This window comes from Crocodylus porosus, unplaced genomic scaffold (genome assembly GCF_001723895.1).
Source record: "Crocodylus porosus isolate Cpor-Errol unplaced genomic scaffold, CroPor_comp1, whole genome shotgun sequence".
Taxonomy (NCBI): domain Eukaryota; kingdom Metazoa; phylum Chordata; order Crocodylia; family Crocodylidae; genus Crocodylus; species Crocodylus porosus.
Genome location: NW_017728943.1, coordinates 8,879,724 through 8,896,327, shown reverse-complemented (window position 1 = coordinate 8,896,327; position 16,604 = coordinate 8,879,724). Strand labels below are relative to the sequence as shown.

Here is a 16,604-nt window from a genome sequence, read left to right as displayed (position 1 = left end):
ACTAGATGATCTACTCAGGTCCCTTCCGACCCTGGAAGGTATGAAACTATATATACACTGGCTTCTCCCTGAACAAGCCTCAGCCGATTCAATATAGTAATTGTGGTGCTTTAGGAATATTAGTAAGCCTAAAATAAAACTCTCCTGAAATTCAAATGGAAACCTCACTCACCTCCTATCTTTACTGTAGACTCTTCAGTGGTCAAACTGGTGTAATCTAGTAAAACAAAGCAAGAGATTAAAAACCACACACACGAAAGAACTCACTCACTTCCTCTTAGTTCCGTTTTGTTTTTTTGTTTTGTTTTTTTAATACACCCTTTGAGCTGGACTAGGGGGGTGTAGGATAAAAGAAAGAGGTAAGGTGACCTTGTTGAATATCTCAAGACAGACTCCACCTGTCCCGTTGAGCGCCTCAAAAGAGCCAATACACACATAGAGACAGCTCAAGACAGATAGCAACTTCAGATCTGGAGAAGCAGAATAGGCAGTGGGGATGCAAGGAGTAGCAGCCAAGCAGAGCCCAGTCTGCACATGCACTTAAATCGCCTCGCACCCTGCTTCTCACCTCAAGACACTCTTCAAAAACAGTGTTGTGGCTACCAAAGTTGAGAATCACTCCTATAACTGTTCTGCCACCATTCACAAAATGTAGTTTTGCTTTGAAGTGTGACTATAGGAATTGCTTCTTATCTTCATAACATCTTCTCCTTGCCTGTATTCAGAGTTTTATCTGCTGACCTCTTCCATTCATATATGTGAAGGCGAGTCTTTTTATACCAACTAGCCTGATACGGTAGGCAGTCTAATGGTTAGCCTGGAACCAAGTACCTCTAACAAATGTGACCCTAGGCAAGTCGCATTTAGTCTTCCAGTGCCTCATGTCCCAACTGCAAAACGGTAGGCGCTACAGTGATTGCAGCCACTTCGAGTGACCTTGCTTAGAGAACATTAGACTGCACAAGGCTCAGAGGAAGGGAGATGCACTCCACATCTTGGTGTCTATTACCAAGATAAATGCAATTTCAAGTGCTACTTGTGCCAACTCACTGAAAAGGATGAGAATACATAGATGTCACTAAGGGCCAGAAGTGGCCTGCAGAAGCTCTGCTGTTACACAGGCTGTGAAGGATACCAGCTTGAACTTCAGACCGGAGGTTGAATCTGTGGGGTGGCAAGTTCTAGAGGAGAGGATGTTCTCACCTACCACCTGCTCTACAGTAACTAGGAGAGGATAAGCACATAGACCTCTTGCCTCCTCATCCTCAACCATGGGCTCTTTTTACAGAATCACACCCCCAGGGCAATTAGGACTGCATTTCAATTCTGATCATTAAGCAGGGTCTCAAAAAAAAAAAAAAAAAAAAAGAGGTCTGTGATGGCTCTGGGCACCAGGATCAGAGAGGAAGCAGCGGTGGAAAAAGGGCACTGCCAGAGAGATGAAGAAATTAGGGTTGTACTGAAATATGCAGGAAGCCTCCAAAAACAGTGGATGGGGCACCTTGCCAGTCATGCTGGCTGCCTCACTGAAAAGGTGAAGCTTGTACTTCCCAGAGTACTGTCCTTTTAAGATAGAACCAGGCCTCTTTTCCTCCCCAAGTCCTCTCATCCAACAGGAAAAAAAATACAGGTCACACAGTAGCAGTTTTTCAAGCATTAGAAGCAGGACTCACTAGTAGGACGTGCTGTGGTGTCCTGCTGGACAGTGACTGCATCTAGGAGCAATAACCAAGGTAGAGCATTACCCAGCTTGAATTGTCATTTCCATCACACACACTTGTCCAATATCATCCCCACACCAGCTTTCTTGGCTTTGTGTGACCCATTCGCTACAAAGAGCCCACCATGCAAAATGACCTCTCTCCACAAAGATTCTGAGCCTCAGAGATCTGTTCCCAGATATCTGCACCCAGTTGCAGGAGATGCTAGGTCCTGCAGAATATCACTGCAATTACAGGCCGACATCCTTCAAGGCCCAAGACTGTGCTGGAAATCACCAAGTGAACAGGTTTGGTGAAGCTCAGTATAATTGAGTTGGGTTTCGGACATCAGCATGCTTCTTTAGGACTAAAGGACTCGGGTCTCTAGAAAATGAAACTCTCCCGTAAAATTCAAAAATGGAGACTCACCCATCTTTGCCATAGATTCTTCAGTGGTATACCTGGTGGAATCTAAATGGACAAAAACTAGAGATTTAAAGAAAGAAAAGAGATTGAAACAAAAGGGAACCTGCCCAGTTCCTCATTATTAAAACTGTTTTATACTCCCATGGATTCTGACGAGGAGGAGTGGAGTGGGGTGGAATAGACACAGGGGATATGTTGTCCCAGGAAATCTTCCCAAGCTGTGAGCATCTACTTGACTAGTCTCCAGTAGAAGTCACAGCTGCATTCCTAGGTCAATCATTTGCATTAAACAGAGAAGCCATGTATAAAAAACTTCCCAAGTAGACCAACCCTGCAATGACTAGAGTAGGGGCAAACCAGACTTAAAGGTCAACCTTTTCCAGATTAAAACATTTCTATTTGTTTTGTTCCGGACTTCTTGTGAACGGTCCAGGAACAAAGCTGATAACAATTGGAGAGATTTTTAAAAAGACAGAAAGCTGAAGATTTGCCAATGGGATTTGCACTATGGAAAAGGGGCTCAAATCTGGGGACCTCAAGTTGTAGGCATGTGAAGCTGAGAAAACTGATTGGGCTCTTGAAACAGCTCCTAAGGGTATTCATTAGTTAATGTTGACAGGGCTTTGAGGGAAATATTGTAAAGTCTCAGTGGCATGCTGGACAGCACAATGTAGGCACACCAGTTCCTACAGCCCAAGGCACATAAGGGAACAATGTGGCTATCACATTCTCAATTTGCCTTGCCCCGCCCCCCAATTCTGAATAACCTGGAATTCGTTTCACCAGTGGACTAATGGTATCAGGCTTCAGCTCAAAATCTAGAGCAGGGACCAAACACATTGGAAGTCCTTCTCTCTGCAGCAGATTACCTGCCTACAGATGCATGCAATGTTCAACTGTTTTCCCATCACTTAAGAAGTACAGCTCTTCTTTGAAAGGTAATGATGCAGAACTAGCTCCCTTCTAGGAACAGTTTTTCTGTGGGTGTGTACAGAGTTTTTATTAATAAAATAATGTGGACTGGACAAAGCCATGAATGCCAGATATGGAGCGGAGGCAGACCAGAGGCAAGCTTGTATTATCAAATTTATATGGTCATTACACTCCCAGGTATTCACAAGTGGCCCAGGAACAGAAGTGGACAAATCACCTGGAGCTGATGTGAAGGATCAAAGAAATAAAAAGATTCGTCTGTTTATGTTGTGTCCACTACGTGGGAGGTTGGTTACCTGCCCACAGGAGCTTGCAATGCCCCACCTTTTCTGACGTAATTCAAAGTGCAGTCTCCTGCTTTGAGACGTGACTTAACAGAATGAGCTAAGGCAGCCATCTCTGCACTTTGGCTGTATTCAGTTTTGTACTCTGACAATTAATATGCAGTTAATATTAACTGCATTAATATTATTCTGCAGCAGCAGTCAAGGTACTAGAAGGGGGACTCACCAGTAGGACCTGCTATGGTGATGACATCCTGCTGGACGGTGATAGCATCTAGGGACAATAATCATGAGTGTTACACAACCCCTATAGGCTTAAGGGAGACCAAATCATTCCTAACCCACATCATTCCCTCAGCTGTTTGTCTGGTTGTGAGGAGCCCATTCTTTCTGAATAACACACCATCTGAGAAGTCCTCTCTCCACAAGGATTTTAAACCATCCCTTGCCACCACCTGCCAAGAGGTCTGTTCCCTCCTTCCTGCCAGTGGCTATTCACACCCAAGTGCAGGAAATGCTAAACCCTGCAGAATGTCCCTGCAAGATGACATCCTGAGAGGACCATGCAAAAAAACCCACAAGCCACAGATACATACACACAAGTTCCTCCCTGAACAGGGCTTGTCACATTCAGTACTATAACTGGGGTGCTTTAGGGATGATTGGGGTGCACCAATAAAGGTTTTTTTTGGCAGATACCGATGGCCAATTATCAGCAGATACCGATCCAATAGCCGATATACAGCCCAGCAGCTTGTGTCCAGCTGGTATGTCTGCAGCTCCATCCCATGCCCCCTACCCCCCACTCCCTTCTTCACTATGGGGGACCTTGATCTGCCCTCCCTAACACCCCATCCCTCCCCTATGCCTCTTTCCTGTTCTCCCTCCCCCTGCCACATGGACTTAACAGCTGGATGCCATTCTCCACGCTGCCTAGTAGCATTTCTGGCCACATGCATGCTGTATTCATTAAAAATTGGTGACATTATTGGCTACACCAACCCAAAAAGTTGATTATGTCAGCTTTCCTTAAAAAAAAAAAAATACATACATACACACACACACACCAATCAGTGCCAATCCAATATAAGTGGTGCACCTCTAATACCAATATGCCTATATAGGACTGGAGGACTCCTGAAGCCCTCTAGAAGACAAAACCCTCCTGAAATTCAAAATGGTAACCTCACTCACCTCCCATCTTTGTAGTAGACTCTTCAGTGGTTGAACTGGTAACATCTAGCAAGATAGACCAAGAGACATCATCAGCATAATAATAATAAAAAAAAAAAAAGATGTGCAAGGGAACCTACTCACTTCCTCCTAAATAAATTCTGTTAATTAAACTTTTATGCTCCCTTTGAATCCAACTAGAAGTGAGTAGGATAAACAACAAACATAGGGAAAGTGTTGTCTCAAGGAAAATTTCCAAGGAGTAAGCATCTAGTTGACCCCGAAACAGGTCTTCAGAAGAAGTAGTGGCATTGTTACTTCAAATCACTTGAACTAGATAAAATACCCCGTATGGCCCAATCCTGCAAGGACCAGAGTGTGGACTAAAGGTAAAGTCAAATCTTTGTCAGATCAAGTCTTCTATTGCTTTACTTTCTAGTAATATTCCAAATTGCTGAGGAACGAAGTTGACAACCATCCAAGTTTAAAAAGTTAAGTTACAGGTACAAATACTTGGAGAAAGCAAGGCTCATAGACATGGGAATAGAGGAAAACCTTGAACATGCTTGAGACATAGATGTCACCTTAGGAGTGTGATCATCTTGAATATCTCAACAGAGGCTCCACCTGTCTGGATGAGCTCCTCAGAAGAAGATTATACACACTTTAGAGACAGCTCAAGGCCGATAACACTCAACTTCAGGGTCTGCTCATCTCACCTCAAGACACCCTTCAAAACAATGTTATGGCTACCAAGCTGAGAAACACTCCTGTAACTGTTCTGCCACCATTCACAAGGGGCAGTTCTGCTTTGAAAGGTGACCATGTAGGAATTGTTCCTTCCTTCTGGCCATCTCCCGGTGGGGTGGGGTGGGGGGGAACTGAGTCCAGCTTATAGCCCCTCCCTCCCTTGCCTGTATTCAGAGTTGCTGGCTAACTTCTCAGCTTCATATGTGAAGGCATGCCTTTTTTCCCCCCCTCTCTAAATTATCTTGATGCAGTGGGCAGTTCAGTGGGGAGCCTGGAACCAAGGAACTCCATGACTAATGTGACCTTTACCAAGTCACATTTATCCTTCCAGTGCCTCAGGTCCCAGCCATAAAGTGGGAGGGGCTACAGTGATTATGGGCACATTGAGAGACCTCACTTAAAGAACATTAGAGCGAACAGGGCTCAGAGAAAGGGAGGTGCACTCCACATTGTAGTGTCCATTACAAAGATAAATGCAAGTTTCCAGTGCTATTTGTGCCAACCCACTGGGAAAGATGACACTGCCATAGGTGTCACCAAGGGCCAGAGCTGGCCTCCAAAAGTCCTGCTGTTGCTGAGGGGCTGTGAAGGAGACCAGCTTGAATCTTAGAGTATGAGTTGACTTTATGGGGTGGCAAGTTCTAGAGGAAAGCTTTCTCCAACCCATCACTAGCTCTAAAGCAACTGGGAGAGGGGTGCAGGAGGTCCACATGCTTATCCTCCTCCACAGCCATGGCCTCTTTTTACAGAATCACCTTCCCAGGCCAGCTGAGACTATTTCAACTCTGTTCATTAGGTGGGGTCTAAGAAGGGCCCTGTGGAGGCTCTGGGCAGCAGAATCAAGGAGGAGTTAATGGACGGAGAGGGGCACTGCCAGACAGGTGAAGGAATTAGGTTTGTACTGGAGTGTGCCATTATGCCAAAGCCTCCAAGAACAGTGGGTGGAGCACTTTGCCAGTCACATTTGCCACTTCATTGGGGAAAAAAGTAAATTTAAGAAAGGAAAGCTCACACTTCCCAGAATACTGTCACTTGGGACAGAGCCAGGCCTCTTCTCCTCCTCAAGTCATTTATGCCGAGTCTCTTCCCCCAGTCCTCATTTCACAGGAAAGATGCAGCGGCAGTTATTCAGGCATTAGAAGTGGGACTCACCAGTAGGATGTGCTGTGGAGTTCTGCTGGACAGTGACTGCATCTAGGGACAATAACCAAGGCAGAGCATTACCCATCGTAAATGATTTGGTCTCCATCACACCTGCCCAGGTGTCATCCCCACACCAGCTTGCTTGGCTTTTCATGGCCCATTCACTCCAAAGAGCCCACCAATTGAAATGACCTCTGTCCACAAAGATTCTGACCCCTCAGAGATCTGTTCCCTGCTCCCAGATATTTGCACCTAGGTGTAGGAGATGCTACACCCTGCAGAAAATCCCCACAACTGCAAGCTGACATCCCTGGGAGGCCCTTGCAACTGCACTAGAAGTGACCAGCTGAACAGGTCTTGTGGAGCTCAATATTGTACCTGGGCTGTGTTTAGGACATCAGCATACTTCTTTAGAACTAAAGGACTCCAAGGTCTCTAGGAAATGCAACACCCCCCCCATGTAAAAATTCAAATGGGGACTCACCCATCTTTGCTCTCAATTCCTCAGAGGTAGACCTGTTGGAATCTAGTAAGACAAAGAAAGAGACTTAAGAGAAACAAATTAAAAACCATACATGGCAACTTACCCATTTCCTCATTATTAAATCCCCATTAATCAGACTGTTCTATACTCCTGCTATGGATTCTGACCAGGAGTGAGAGATAGAATAGACACAAAGATGTTGTGCATCCCAGGGATGAACTAGTGAGCATCTAGTTGACTACAAAAAAAAGGTCTCCAGCAGAAGTGATAGCTGTGTCACTACTTCAGTCATTTGGATTAGACAAAGCCATGTATAATTTCCAGAGCAGACCAATCCTGCAGTGGCAGACCAAACCAAAGGTAAATCTTTGTTCTTTTTTTGTGACCTGGAAAGAGTCTATTTTTTTGTCCCCGTCTCATTGTGAATGGTCCAGCAACAAAGTTGATAACAATCCAACTGATCTGAGACAGAAGTTAGAAGTCTGCCTATGGGATTTAAGTTTCTAGATTTTGGGCCCTAACTGGAGGCACATGACGATGAGGAAACTGGTTGGGCTCCTGCAAGAGCTGCTAAGGGTATTCATTAGTTAATGGTTTACAGTGCTTTGAGGAAAATAGAACCTCAGTGGCATACTTAGCAGTGCAGTGTAGGTACACAGAGAAGAAAAATGTAGCCAGCATGACATCCACCTGTCTCCATCCTGTCATTCCCCCCCACCCCACCCCTTCCAAGTCTTATTAACCCAATACATTTTACTGAAGGACTATCAGATTGTCAAGCCTAGAACAGGGACCAAACATGAAGGGAGGCCTTCTCTGTACAGTTGACTACCCACTTACAGATGCCTGCAATACTCCAACTGTTCTGCCATTATTTTAAAGTGCCACTCTGCTTTCAAAAGGGACCACAAAGAACTAACACCTTCTCCTTAAGCACATCTGGGTTTTTGTGTGTATTCAGGAGTTATCTGCCAACCTTTCAGATTCACATTTGCTGGTGCATCTTTTCCAACCCCACCCCCGACACAGTAGGCTGCCCAGTGGTTAGACTAGAACTGAGAGAAGGTCACTTCCTTGCACAATCCCAGGCAAGCCACTTAACCTTCCAGGGCCTCAGTTGCCAGCTGCAAATGTGGCATACTACATGACAGGCATGACATTAATACCCTAGTTTAGAAGGGAGGTGTACACCATACCTCTGTGCACAGTACAAGTATAATCAAATTTCCATCTACAGTGCAAGAGAGCGAGTCATCCCACTGAAGAGGACGAGCCTTGTACAGGTGTCGCTGATGGCAGACCTGGAGAAGCTTTGCTGTTTTTGAGGGGGTCTGAAACAGCCTAAATTGACACTCAGCGCTCAGGCTGAGTGTCAGGTAGCAGGTTTTAGAGGAAAGAACTTGCTAACCTGTCACTGGCTCTGAAGTAACAGCGAAAACAATGCCTACTCTTCCTCACTCTCCTTCATTGAGTATCTCCTTCACAGAGTAGATGGAAGTTCATTCCAAGTCTCTTCATTATGCAAGGCCTATAGACAGCTCTGGGAAGCTTTGGGTACTAGAGCCAGGGAGAATGTGAGGGGTGGGGAAAAGGAGGGGTACAATTAGTGGTGAAGGGTTAGGTCTTTTCTGGAGCATGCCTAAAGCTTCCAAGAGTAGTGGGAGAAGCACCCTGCCCATCACACCTCACCTTCTCTAAAAGATGTAGAGGTTGTACTTACTATCTGCAATATTGCCCACATAGGGTGTGAGGGCACCAAGCCATAGTTCTCCCACTTTCATTCTTCCTTCCTCCTCCTCCCCCCCACAAACATATCACAGATGGGCTGAGTCTCTGCACCCCAGGCCTCCTGCTCTACAGGAAAAATAAGATCACTCAGCAGCAGTCAAGACACTAGAAAAGAGACTCACCAGCAGGAGCTACTGTGGTATCCTTCTGCTGGACAGCAACCACATCTAAGGACAACAACCAAGACAGAGCATTACACATCTTGCACAGAGGTGAAGGAGATGAAGTTACTCCTATCCAGCATCATCCCCACAGTAGGTTGCCTGGCTTTGCATGGCCCATTCACTCTGAAGGAGCCACCATCCAAGATGACCTCTCTCCACAGATTCTAATTCTCAGAGCCAGTGTTCCCTACTACTGGCTATCTGGACTCAGGTGTGGGAGGTGCTAAGCCCAGCAGGATACACCTAAAGTCATAAACTAACATCCCACAAAGATACTGCAGCCGTGTTGGAAATCACCAACTTACCTCTAAACAGGTCTTTTTCTGCTCAATATTGTAACTGGGGTACTTCCAGTATGCTTCTCTAGGACCTGATGACTCAGAAGGCTATAGAAAGTTAAACCCATTCTTCTGCAATTCAACCAGAGACTCACCTCCCATCTTTGCTGTAGACTCCTCAATGTTAGACCTGGTGGAATCTAGTAGAACTAAAGCAAAAGCAAGATTTAAAAACAAAACACACACACACATACATATATGAAAGCACTCACTTCCTCTTAATTAAACTGCTATATTTCTATTAAGTCTGACCAGGAATGAATCAAAACAATGTTGTGGCTACCAAGCTGAGAAGTCACTCCAATAAACGGTCCTGCCACCATCCAAACAGCACTTCAATTCTTATATGGTCACCTTTCAAAATGGCTCTCTTAGCCCATCAGCCCCTTGCTTGTATTCAGAGTTATTGGCTAACTTCTGAGACTTATATGAAGGCATGTCTTTTTACTCCAAATAGCTCAGTACAGTAGGCAGTTCAGTGGGCAGCCTGGAACCAAGAAGCTCTGTAACTTGTGACCCCTGACAATTCATAATTTAGCCTTCAAATGCCCCAGGTCCCAACCAGAAGATGGGAGGGCTACAGCAACTGCGGTCACTTCAAGTGACCTTGCTTAAAAGACATTAGAAAGTGAACATGGATCAGAGGAAAGGAAGTACACTCCTTGGTGTCCTTTACCAAGATAAATGCAAATTTCCAGTGCTATTTGTGCCAACCCACTGAAGGATGAGGTTGCTATTGGTGTCACCAAGGGCAGAGCTGGCCTCCAGAAGCTCTGCTGTTGCCAGGGGACTGTGAAAGAGCCCAGCTTGAACCTTAGTCGGGGTTAGATTATGGCATGACAAGCCCTAGAGGAAAGAAATTCTCACCTATCATAGGCTGTATTATAAATGGGAGAGGATAAGCATGTGGGCCTCCTGCCCCCTCCTCTACAACCACAGGCTCTTAAAACAAAAAGCCTCACAACCCACCTCCTCAGGATGGTTGGAACTGCATCCCAGTTCTGTTCATTAGGTATATTCTAAAGAGGGCTCTCAGCACCAGAGTCAGGAAGGAGGTCGGAGTGGGGAAAGGGGCACTGCTAAAGAGGTGAAGGAATTGGGTATGCACTGAAGTATGCAGGAAGCTCCTCCATGGAAAAACAGGCCCCCAAAAGGAGGGAGGCAGAGTAGACTCCATTCCTTGCTGTTACTTCAGAGTCAGTGATGCATTAGCAGAAACCTGCCCTCCCATGCACTCAGCCTGATTGACACTCGTCAGAGCCCAGGTTGTCTTACAGCCCCTCCACAGTAGCAAAGCTTTTGCAGGTCAGCACTGCCATCAGTGGCACCTACTCCAGCTTCATCCTCTTTGCTGGGTTCATTCTCTGGCATCACAGATAGGGAAAATTTATTACACTGGTGATGTGCATAGAGGTGTGAAATGCACCTCCCTTCTGAGCCTTGTTCTCACTAGGATATTAAATGGGACCCCTATCACATTGCATGCCCCGTTAGCAGATAAACTGAGGCACTGGAAGGCAAAATGACTTATCCAGGATCACATAAGGAAAAAAAAACCACAGTGCTGGAGCGACAAAATGATCCTTGCTGTGTTAGGTCAGTGAGAGGGGGAAATAGAGGAACCACCACATATGAATCTAAAAAAAGTTGGCAGATAAAACTCTGAATACACCCAAAGAACAGATGTGCTCAGGGAGGAGGCGGCAGTTCCACATGGTCACTTTTGAAAGCAGAACTGCGCTTCATAAATGACGACAGAACAGTTGGAGCATCACAGGTATCTGCAGGCTGGTAGTCAAATATAGACAAGGGCTCCCTTCATGTTTGGTCCCTGTTGTAGGCTTCAGCTGAAGCCTGCTCCAAGAACAGTGTGTGGAACACCTTGCCAGTCACATGTGCTGCCTCATTAAAAAAAAAAAAAAAAAGGTGAAGCTTGCATTTATCAGAGTCTCATCTTCTTGGGACACAGCCAGACCCATTTTCCTCCAAGTCAATTGTATTGGTTCTGTTCCCCCAGTCCTCTCATTCCACAGGAAAGGTAAGGTCACATAGCAGTAGTTATTCAGGCATTAGAAGTGGGACTCACCAGTAGGACCTGCTGTGGTATTCTGCTGGACGGTGACTGCATCTAGGGGCAATTACCAAGACAGAGCATTGTACATCGTGAATGATTTCATCTTCATCATCACACATCCATGTCCAGTCATCTGGAAACCTGGTTGCTTGGCTTTGCATGGTCCATTCGCTCCAAAGAGCCCACCATCTGAAGTGACCTCTCTCCACAAAGATTCTGGCTGCTCAGAGACCTGTTCCCTGCTCTCTGCACCCAGGTGCAGGAGATATAAAATCCTGCAGAATATCCCTGTAATTGCAGAGTGACATCCTGCAAGGTCCCTGTGACTGCACTCAAAAGGCACCAGCTGAACAGGTCTCGAAGCGCTCAATATCATAACTGGGCTTGGTTTGGGACATCAGCATCCTCTAGTCCTAAAGGAGCATACTGAGGTTTATAGGAAATGAAACCCTCCTGTAAAATTCAAATGGACTCACTCATCTTAGCCATCAACTCCTCATTGGTAGACGTAGTAGAATCTAGTAAAAACAAAACAAGAGAGGCTTACAGAAAAAATACTGACACACAGGGGATCCTACTCAGTTCCTCACTATTAAAACCCTGTTAAAATCAGACCGTTTTATATTCCCATGGTTTCTGACCAGGAGCGAATGGGATGGAACAGACACAGGGGAGACATTGTCCCAGGGAATACTTCTAAGCAGTCAGCATTTGGTTGACCATGAATACACAGCTACCACTTCTACCCGTGTGTGTGTGTGTGTGTGTGTGTGTGTGTGTGTGTGTGTGTGTGTGTGTGTGTGTGTGTGTGTGTGTGTGTGCGCGCGCGCGCGCTGATACTTCAGTAAATTTGGATTTGATAAAGCCACGTATATACTCTCTCAAGGATACACGGAAGTGATGTTGTGAGCATGATGTCCACCTGCCATCCCTTCCCTCCTCTCCTCACAAAGTCCTAGTGACCCTGGATGCATTTTACCAAGGGACTAATGGCATCAAACTTCAGCTCAAGCCTACAGCAGGGACCAAACAAGGGAGCCCTTCTCTATATTTGACTACCTACCTGCAAATCTGTCATGCTCCAACTGTTCTGCCATCATTTATGAAGCGCAGTTCTGCTTTCAAAAGTGACCAGGTAGAACTGCCGCCTCCTCCCTGAGGGCATCTGTTCTTTGGGTGTATTCAGAGTTTTATCTGCCAACTTTTTAGATTCACACGTGCTGGTTCCTCTATTCCCTCTCACTGACCTAACATAGCAAGGATCATTTTGTCGCTCCAGCACTGATTTCTTATGTGATCCTGGCTGAGTTATTTTGCCTTCCAGTGCCTCAGTTATCTGCTAACGGGGCATGCAATGTGATAGGGGTCCCATTAATATCCTAGTGAGAACAAGGCTCAGAAGGGAGGTGCATTCCACACCTCCATCCACATCACCAGTGTAATAAATTCTCATCTGTGATGCCAGAGAATGAACCCAGCAAAGGGGATGAAGCCAGAATAGGTGTCACTGACAGCAGTGCTGACCTGCAAAAACTTTGTTACTGTGGAGGGGCTGTGAAACAGCCTGATTGACACTCAGAGCCCAGGTTGAGTGCATGGGGTGGCAGGTTCCTGCTAACACATCACTGGCTCTGAAGTAACAGCAAGGAATGAAGTCTGCTCTGCCTCCCTCCTCCTTTAGGGGCCTGTTTTTCCCCCATGGAGAGGTTCCCCAGCATGGGTGGAAGTACATTCCAAATCTGCTCATTATGCAAGATCTAAAGAGGCCTCTGCAAAGTCTCTGGACACTAGAGCCAGAGAGGAAGTGTGTGCAGGGGAGTGGGGACCCAGCTAGAGTGGTACAAGGTATATCAGTCGCAGAGCATGCTTTAAACCTCCAACCATAGTGGATGAAACACCCTGCCTATCACACTCACTTCTCTGAAGAGGAAGCAAAGCTTGCATTACCTGCAGTATTGCCTACTCAGTGACAGCACCAAGCCATGTTGCTCCCCTTCTCTTCCCCCTCCCCCATAATCAATCATGTACTAGGTCTCTGCCCCCTAGGCCTCCTACTGCACAGAAAGAATAACATCACTCAGCAGCAGTTAAGGTATTAGAAGGGGGACTCACCAGTAAGACCTGCTGTGGTGTCCTCCTGCTGGATGGTGACCACATCTAGGGACAAACAACCAAGACAGAGTGTTACACATCTTGCATAGAAGTGAGGGGGAAGAAATTCTCCTGTCTAGTGTCATCCCTGAAGCAGGTTGCCTGGCTTTGCATGGCCCATTCATTCACTCTGAAGGCACCACCATCCAAGATGATCTCCCCCCACAGGTTCTGCCCTCAGAGCTAGTGTTGCCTGCTACTGGCTCTCTGGACCCAGGTGCAGAAGGTGCTAAGCCCAGCAGAATATACCCAAAGTCACAAGCTGGCATCCCACAAAAGTGCTGAGGGCTGTAGGGAATTAAAGCCACTCTTCTGCAATTAAGCAGAGACTCACCTCCCTTCACTGTAGACTCCTCAGGGTTAGGCCTGGTGGAATCTAGAAGAATTAAAGCATAAGAAATTTAAAAACAAAAATACATATATGAAGACATTAAAACTTCCTTTTAATTAAACCCCAGCAGTGAAACTGTATTATACTTCCATCGAGTCTGACCAGAAGTAAGTGGGATAGAAAAGCACAGGGAAGACATCATCTCAGGAGCCCTTTGAAGCAATAAGTGTCCAATTGACCACAAAATTGGTCTCCAGCAAAAGTAGTGGTTGCTTTGTTACTTAAGTCACATGGACAAGATAAGGTCATAAATAATATCCTGTGTGGCCCAGTCCTGTAGTGACCAGAGTGTGGACAGGCTAGAAGCAAGTCAACTCTTTTGGAGATAAAGTTTTCCTACTCCTTTACTCCTGTTCCTGGGCAATTAGTATATTTCCAGAATTCACAGCAAGGCTCAAAGGACACAAGTGCTGAGGAAACCCCCAAACACGACTGAGACCTGGGTTCAGCCTTAGAAATGTGATTTTTTTCTTGACTCTCTTAATGCAGACTCCACCTATTTGGTTGAGCTCCTCAGAAGAGCCGAGGAAGGGGACTTACTAGCTAATGTTCTCAGCAAAAAAAAAAAAAAAAAGTTATTCAGGCATTAGAAGTAGGACTCACCAGTAGGACCTGCTGTGGTGTCCTGCTGGACAGTGACAGCATCTAGGGACAATTACCAACACCACAGAGCATTACACATCTTGAATGATTTATCTCCATTACAGACCTGTCCAGCTTCATCCCCACACCAGGTCGCTTGGCTTTAGATGGCCCATTCACTACGAAGAGCCTGCCGTCTGAAGTGACCTCTTCCCACAAAGATTCTGGCCCCTCAGATCTGCACCTGGGTGCAAATATCTGGGAGCCGGGAACAGGAGATGCTATGTCCTGCAGAATATCCCTCCAATTGCAAGCTGACATCCTGTGAGGCCCTTCTGACTACAATAGAAGTCACCTGCTGAACAGGTCTTCTGGAGCTCAATATTATAAACCAGGCTGGGTTTGAGACATCATTACACTTCTTGAGGACTAGAGGACTCGGCCGTCTCTAAGAAATGAAGTTCTCCTGTAAAATTCAATTGGAGACTCACCCATTTTTGCCATTGATTCCTCAGTGGTAGACCTGGTAGAATCTAGTAAAACAAAGCAGGAGAGGCTTAAGAGAAAAACAAACTGAAACACATGAGGCAACCTACCCCATTCCCCATTATTAAAGTCCAATTAATTATTCCAGACCCTGGACACATGCACCATAAAGAACTTTTTTCTTATATCCAGTCTAAAAATTGGCCTTCCTGAAGTTTATGGCCATTCGACCTCGTTATCCCTTGGGAAGCTCTAGTGAACAGGACCTGGGAGAACATCTGACGTACCCCTCTTATGTAATTGTAGGCTGCCACCATGTCCCCTTATGAGCCTTCTCTTCTCCAAACTGAAGAGTCCCAAGTCCCTCAGCCTCTCCTCACATGGTCTGCCCTCCAGATCTTGGATCATATGAGTGGCTCTCCTCTAGACCCTCAAGTTTCTCAACATCCTTCCTGAAGTGGGAGGCCCCAAATATTGGGTTCAGTACTCCAGCTGCAGTCTCACCAGAGCAGAGTAAAGCAGGAGGATGACTTCCCTAGTTTTGCTTGAGATGCATGCCAGAGTTTGGTTAGCTTTGCCTGCCACCACATCACATTGGTGGCTTATATTCAACTTGCGGTCACAATCAAGACTCAAGCCCCTTTCAGTTGTGGTGCTAGCAAGCATAGCATTGCCGAGCCCATAAGTATGCCAAGGGTTCTTTCTACTGGAAGTGCAGCACGTTGTACATCTCTGCATTGAAGGCCATCCCGTTTTGGTGGGCCCACCTCAAGAGTGCATCCAAGTCAGCCTGTATTCCCAGCCTGTCCTGCAGTGTGATGGCCCTCCCCCATAATTTAGGATCATCTGCAAACTAGGCCAGTTCACATCTGACTCCCGCATCCAGATCATTGATGAAAGTGTTAGAGTACTGGGCTGAATACCAAGCCCCAAGGGACTCCACTGGTAACCCTGCACCATGTTGATTTCCTTCCATCACCTAGTACTCTTTGGGTCCGACCCTGTAGCCAGTTGCCTAGCCAATGGACCGTATGATGATCAAGGCCACAGTTTCCCAGCTTAACCATGAGGACATCATGGGGAACTAGGTCAAAGGCCTTCTTGAAGTCCAGATAAGTGACATCCACATTATCTCCCTTGTTCAGAGCATAGGTTACCTGGTCATAGAAGGGGATGAGGTTGGTCAGGCAAGACCTGCCAGTCACAAACCCATGTTGGCTGGCATTCAGAAGCTTGCCTTCCATTAGTCTGGCATTGATGGCCATCCCTGGATAAAACTGTCAAGGGATCCATCAGACTGATTGGTCTATAGTCATCCCTTCCCAGGATCCCTGCCAAAGCAGATACAATGACATCTGCCAGCTCTTTCAGGACCCTCGGGTACGTTCCGTTCAGGCCCATGGACTTGTGAAATGTCTAGTTTCTCTTAAGTAAGAGTTCACAGCACTTTGGAAGAAAATATTGTAACACCTCAGTGGCATGCTGGACAGTGTAGTGTAGGCACACCAGTCACTACAAAGCTATGCGGAGTACCAATAAGGCCAGCATTATCTCTATCTGCCTTCCCTTCCCCTACTCCCCCTTCCTGAATGACCTGGAATTCATTTTATGGATGGACTAATGGCATCAGACTTCAGCTCAAATCTATCTTCAAAAAGGGAAAAAAAGAGGACCCGGGAAATTACAGGCCAGTTAGTCTTACCTCAATCCCGGGTAAGCTCTTTGAAAAAATTATCC

The 16,604-nt window shown here is 46.1% G+C and overlaps 1 protein-coding gene across 1 annotated transcript in view; it reads right to left on the bottom strand.

The window, feature by feature from the left end:
• Positions 1-14,918, bottom strand: part of LOC109319012 (flocculation protein FLO11-like) — a 25,318-nt gene extending 10,400 nt beyond the window's left edge. The window contains exons 1-14 of the mRNA XM_019548530.1: positions 14,873-14,918; positions 14,403-14,444; positions 13,743-13,790; positions 13,370-13,414; positions 11,270-11,311; positions 9,279-9,332; positions 8,804-8,848; positions 6,894-6,935; positions 6,419-6,460; positions 4,538-4,582; positions 3,570-3,617; positions 2,130-2,171; positions 1,674-1,715; positions 173-217 (exon numbers count right to left, since the gene is read on the bottom strand). Of these exons, the coding sequence (XP_019404075.1) occupies positions 173-217; positions 1,674-1,715; positions 2,130-2,171; positions 3,570-3,617; positions 4,538-4,582; positions 6,419-6,460; positions 6,894-6,935; positions 8,804-8,848; positions 9,279-9,332; positions 11,270-11,311; positions 13,370-13,414; positions 13,743-13,790; positions 14,403-14,444; positions 14,873-14,885 (595 nt within the window). The 5' untranslated portion in view covers positions 14,886-14,918. The remainder of the gene's footprint in view (positions 1-172; positions 218-1,673; positions 1,716-2,129; positions 2,172-3,569; positions 3,618-4,537; positions 4,583-6,418; positions 6,461-6,893; positions 6,936-8,803; positions 8,849-9,278; positions 9,333-11,269; positions 11,312-13,369; positions 13,415-13,742; positions 13,791-14,402; positions 14,445-14,872) is intronic.
• Positions 14,919-16,604: the final 1,686 nt, after the last annotated feature.